Genomic DNA, 5,933 nt, shown 5'->3' with positions numbered 1-5,933 from the left:
ATTCTTCATTCGCACCTGTGTCTTCATCACATAGGGAAGAGGTGGTGGTGAAAGAGGTCGGCGTCGTCGGCCTGCAGAAAGAAACGAAGAATCAGCCTAACAGAACAAAGTGGAGGATACTTCACGAGGTTCTGATTAGGCGTGTCATTGCTCGACAACCTCGTTAGTATCCTCGGGAACTAAGGAGTATCCTCCTTAGTAATCTAGGCGTATCCATGAAATAGGGAGTACAGAACGGGCTGGAGACCCATGGGATGCAGCGGACAGTCACTGCAAGGAAAAGGTGGGGGGGGGGGGGGGCAGTCAAAATGTACCTACCGCAACCCGGAAGTTAGTGCATGTCTGCGTATCAGGGATTCATGAAAAACAAAGTCAAGATAAGGATGCGAGTCTTTATTTCTGTGGTGGTCAAGTGCAAGATACACAAAATGTAATAATATGACAAAACAAAAGGACAATGAGGCAAAAAGGGGGGCAGTCAAAATGTACCTGCTTAGACCAAGAAGCTAGTGGTTGTTCGCGTCAAAGGGGACGGGGGGACGAGTAAAGAAACAGACAAAGGAATGCAGTTTTATTAACAAAAGTGATACAAACCGAAAGCCGAACAGGTGTTGAATAAATTGCCCGGCACCTAGCAGCGCGACCGTAAGCTAGCCCTAACCACGATGGAAATTGGAATCGAAGGTGAACGCAGAAGTTTACAGCTTACCTTTGTCGTAACACCCATTTGGCTTACGAACTGAAACGCGAAGTTCCTCTTCAGTTGACGCAAGAAAAATGAAACATTCCGAACGTTCGTCAAAGCTCAACTGCGTCAGTAACGACAGGAACCGTTGCTCTGTAACGAACAGAGTGCGGTGGGGTAGCTAAGCCTAACTTAAAGCTACTCGAAGACAAATACGCGTAGCTCCTCTTGAGTCTTGTTCATCTACATCTGTCTAGCTTAGCTACAGCGAAACAACTTTACAGTTTAAGGACGGTAACGTTTCGCTGACAAATTCTTAACTGAGACCCGTTGTTGCAGAGACGAATGAGTAAAGCCCAGACGGTAACTGCGAAAGAAAATTACACTCACCACTCGCAGGCTTCGTCTACCAGACCGTGTATGTTGAGGAACAAAAATCCGCCTTATCGTCATTAGGTGGAACCAGATACCTTCCGTGTCAACGAATAGCAAAAGGGGCGTACGGTTAAGAGAGATAATAGATGTTACCGACAAGCCTACTCACCATTTATCATCAACTCGACCTGTGGAAGCGGTTCACAACACCACACCCAAAAACTACTGGTGGCTCCTTGAGCGTGCTATAGGTATACAATGTGAATTTTAGGAAAAGCAGTGAATTTTCACTTGAAAACAAGAAAAAAAAAACTGAATAAATTTTATGTCATGCTGGAATACCTTTATCTCTGCTATCTTTTGTAGTTTATTCATTCAAATAAGCCACTGCGTGAGTGGGGTGATCGGGAAAGGGAAACTTCCCTTCCCGTCGCTTCTCCCTTTCTAGACGGCTTTTTTTTTTTCGTTCCAACATCTTTCCTAGATATGTGTAATCTGAACGGATAGCGCATTTGTCCGTTCGGTTCCCATAAACAAACGGTTGTCTCACAGAATTCACTAAGGAGCCATCATCATCATCATCATCACTAAGGGACAATAACAATATAAATGAGACAACGGAAGAAAGAAGTCTCGTTGCGGATTCGGATGGGTTTTATGCATCCTAACTTATTATTATTATTATTAGGTAAAGTTATTACGTTACGTTAGTAAGTTGCTCTTACGATTATGCACCCGGGTACATCGGTATAGGAAGGATAAATTAAAAAGACAGCAGGTGATCACCGCAATCTTTTATCGTATCCAGTTTAGCTCCAGTCCGCAACAACATAAATAAGGGGTGACTTTTCCGTTTCAAGGAAGAGACAGGCCTCAGACAGAGACAGGAGTAAATGAGAAGGCGGTTTCTCTAAAAAAGAAAAAAAAAGAAAAAAAGAAAGAAAGAAAGAAAGGCTAAGTTGAGCATATTCGACACGAATGGTTGATGATAGTCTAATTGCCGAGGCAAAGTTGGCACTAGTTGTGTTTATTTTAATGTTTATTCTTTATTTTTTTATTCCTTGTTAGAGCCAAGTCAAACCCGGCCCAGGCCAGGTCCGCAGAAAGAAGGCTTCAGGGCCGGGCTTTCGAGTAAGCCCGAGCCCGTGCAGTGAGCTCCTCACATGACCAACATCGGTCGTTTTGTAACATGGAGGCGTGAATACTAAACCACAAAGTTTGCCCCTTTAGGATGGCCTGCATCCTCTCAAAGAGCATAGTAACAAATAGAGTACAGGAAGAGACCGTGGTACAGGGTACAAATGCGGCAAATTCAAGCGCAGCTCACGCATATTCAACCATTCCTCGGTTACGCCAGTGTGAAGTGTACCTCCTTTTACGCGTATACACATATAAAATCTTTTGTATACTACGACTAACATTTTACATTTGGATTCATTGAAACACACTTGAAATAACACGGCACCGCTTGAATGCCCATACAAGCGAGGTCGGCGGGCTACACCGATGTACGATAATTCTTAAACAGGGAGCGAACAAAGACGCTCACAACTTAACCCATGTCGGCGAACTCTATTGCAGATTATTAATACATCGTTACAAGTTCATAAAAACGAAGTATTTTACTGAAATTGTAAAAAAAGAAACTCTGTACCGACGAGTAGCCTGCGACGCAAACATGGCGGCGCTCTCCAAGTTTGTGCTTCCCTACTTGAGTTCAAAGTGCTTATACCTCGAACGAAATGCGGAAGAAACCTGATCTTTGCATTAAGATGTTAGAGGAATCATTATAGTTTATGAAAATAATAAACACATTCGGTTAGACGTTCATGCAATCGAGTTATATCTCTGTAAATGCGACCTCGCGAAAATCTCCACGCATAAGCCGTACGGAAAAACTAAAGTTTGGCAAACTTTCTATGCGTTCAGGGCATTGAAAGATTCTGAGTTTACGCAAAAGTCTTCCATCTAAAATTCAATACAATTTCCATATCAAAACACCGAGGCGTTACTTCACAGCGATCGAGTTTCTTCGCGAGACAAGCACGATCTGAAACACTCGCAGAGTTTCCCGCGGCAGATCGGAGCGGACGTTTGTTGTGGTCTCCTCGGCGGTCCGCTAGGGGGGTATATAAGCGTCGCTCCGCCGCTCTCTCTCATGCAGTTCATCCTGAGCTCTCATACTCGTCGTTTCGTCGCTGTTCCGGAGTCTTCTCGCCGTCATCATGTCCGAGACTGAAGTCGCCAAGGCCCCAGCTACCCCGAAGGCCAAGGGCCGCAAGTCTGCTGGTGCCAAGAAGGACAAGAAGCCCGCAAACCACCCCAAATACACGGACATGGTGAAGAAAGCCGTCGCTGCACTCAAGGAACGGGGAGGATCTTCCCGGCAAGCCATCCACAAGTACATCATGGCCAACTTCGACGTCGGCAAGGACTCCAAAGTGGTCAACACTCACCTCAAGCTGGCTCTCAAGCGCGCTGTGGAGTCTGGTCTGCTGAAACACGCCAAGGGTACGGGAGCTTCCGGATCTTTCCGCCTTGCTGACAAGGCAAGTGGATCAGCTGAAAAGAAGCCGAAGAAGGCACCCGCCGCCAAGAAAGCCGCGAAGCCAAAGAAGGCAGCGTCTCCCAAGAAGAAGCCTGCCCCCAAGAAGGAAAAGAAGGCTGCTTCACCCAAGAAAGCCGCCAGCAAGCCGAAGGCAACGAAAGCAGCGGCCAAGCCCAAAGCTGCCGCCAAGCCAAAGACTCCCAAGAAGGCAAAATCGCCCAAGAAGCCCAAGGCGAAGAAGGCTCCCGCCAAGAAAGCAGCCGCAAAGAAGTAAAACTTCGATGTGAGTCATGAACTGTACATAGATCCATTGTGTAACTTATCTACCCAAGAGGCTGGCCTCCTTGTACATAGCTATCATCATCATCCCTGTACATATAGAATAGGAACAGCGCTTCCAATAAACTCGTGGAAGTATGCTTCATGCTTCTGGTCTTTACATTTGATGCCGCTGCGAAGCAAGCAGCTACAGAGGACGCATTCATTCCGTTGAATTTAGGGGCTCAAAGGGTGCAGAAAATGTCAAGTAACGACACGGGATAGTAGCTTGGGGCCTCACCCGTTGGTGTGTTCCTGGCAATGAGAGACTGCGGGCAGACATGATTTCCCAAGTTACTCCTAGGGTACTCTCTTCATTCATTTTTCTGGAGGAAGGTCGGGGGCAAAAATTAACTTTTGCTTTGACCAGCCTTGAAAGGGAATAGCCGACAAGATCATTTTGTAGGTGGGAGCACCACACCTCCGCAAAAGGAGATATCCCGTTCAGTAAAAAGGAACGCTCTCCGACGCCTCCATCCGTGCACCCCACTGAACACTCCCGCATATAACAGCCAGCGGCTTTGAGTAAAAAAAAGAGAGGTGGACAACAAAGCAAAGTAAGTTTACAGGAAGAGACTTATTAAACTGGCACAACGGGAACGGAATCTCCTTCCTTCCTTATTATTTTCGGATCGCTCTGCTCCCTTCTTCCACAGGTTTCTCAGTGAGACTTCAACCATCTTCCATTCACCAACGAACACAAAGGTGGGAACAAGGGACACGATGTGTGCCACAACTTCCCCTGTTCTGACAAACCGCTAGCGAAACGTCAGTCCTGACATCAGTCATCGGAGAGTGGAACGTCCAAACCGGCCTGAATGTGGGCAGTTTCTTGTCCCCTATTACGCCCTTTGACCCCCTTTTAGCCAAATAATTTGGCCCGAACTCAAAATTCCAATGCATAGCATAACGCCAGCACGTTATCGTGCGGAAAATTCGGTACGTCACTCACGTGTTCCGTAAACTTTTGTCGGGACCTGCACTCGGGTACTTTTTTTTTTTGTTTGGTACTCATTCTGTTTTGACTATCTGGTATGGGAACCGAAAAAAATGTCCTCCTGCAAAATCATACACTTTAGGTACGCGTGGAATTGTTACGAAATCCCCGGTTGCGATAATGCCGGTATTATCTATCCATTTATTACGTGCTTTTACTTGGAAAGCTTGGACCACTTTTCACTGAAATGTCAGTTACATGTAGGGTTGCCACCAGGCCGGTCATCATTATTATCATGGTTATTTCTAGCATCGATGATACAGCCATACACAGGAACGTATGTCTCCTCGTATTATCTTGAGCGAGGACGCTCTCTCTCTCTCATGTGTGTGTGTTCGTCCCCCCTCATCTACTTGCCCTTTTCCACGAGCCTTTCCTCCTTTCCCTCTATTCCACCTAATCTCCCTCAGCCGGTATTTTTCACTACGAAAGGTGGCAACCCTAGTTACATGCGGCATATCCTGTAATATTCAGTCCAAACAATTCTGCGTAGAGATATACACTGCAACCAATTGTCACGTTTCTTGATACAACGTGCATACGTGGCTGGAATATTCTTATTTTGTTTCTTTCGTCTTATACTAAGAAATATATCCTGCGTGACGTCACACTGACTGGCATGCAATCAGAACACCCGGATTTTGCGCGATTTTTTTATCTTCCTAAGGAGTGCGACAATGTGTAGAGCGTCTTGGTTGGGACTGAACATGATTAAGAACGCGGAGAGACAAGGACGACACACACACGGAGGCGTTCAACTAGCAACTGATTTTATTTGGACACACAGCAGTAGTCAGGAAAGTTCCGGGGCGACGTCTAGCGGTGACAGGTTGACTGACCTCCAACACAGGATAAAAATTCCAGCTCAGTCAGATGACATGCCACTAAGGCTAAAAGACCACCTACGCTCCTGCCCTACATGCATTCCTCTCTACCACAATGCTTATGTTCTTCACAGCCACCGTCTTAGGCTTGGACGCGAGATTGTAGAAGCGACCTTCATACATATC

The 5,933-nt window shown here is 46.1% G+C and overlaps 1 protein-coding gene across 1 annotated transcript; it reads left to right on the top strand.

Moving 5' to 3' along the window:
- Nucleotides 1-3,230: 3,230 nt before the first annotated feature.
- On the top strand, nucleotides 3,231-4,027 carry LOC135366133 (histone H1-delta-like). Its single transcript, XM_064598786.1, has one exon. The coding sequence runs from the start codon at nucleotides 3,286-3,288 to the stop codon at nucleotides 3,880-3,882; it is 597 nt and encodes a 198-aa protein (XP_064454856.1). The 5' UTR covers nucleotides 3,231-3,285; the 3' UTR covers nucleotides 3,883-4,027.
- Nucleotides 4,028-5,933: the final 1,906 nt, after the last annotated feature.

The sequence above is a fragment of the Ornithodoros turicata genome, chromosome 8, assembly GCF_037126465.1.
Source record: "Ornithodoros turicata isolate Travis chromosome 8, ASM3712646v1, whole genome shotgun sequence".
In the NCBI taxonomy this organism is placed as follows: domain Eukaryota; kingdom Metazoa; phylum Arthropoda; class Arachnida; order Ixodida; family Argasidae; genus Ornithodoros; species Ornithodoros turicata.
The sequence above is the reverse complement of the archived record's forward strand: the minus strand, read 5'-3'. Positions and strand labels throughout refer to the sequence as shown.

What these genes read in the sequence shown, in the direction of transcription:
- LOC135366133 (XM_064598786.1), top strand. Translation starts at nt 3,286, where the DNA reads ATGTCCGAGACTGAAGTCGCCAAGGCCCCAGCTACCCCGAAGGCCAAG.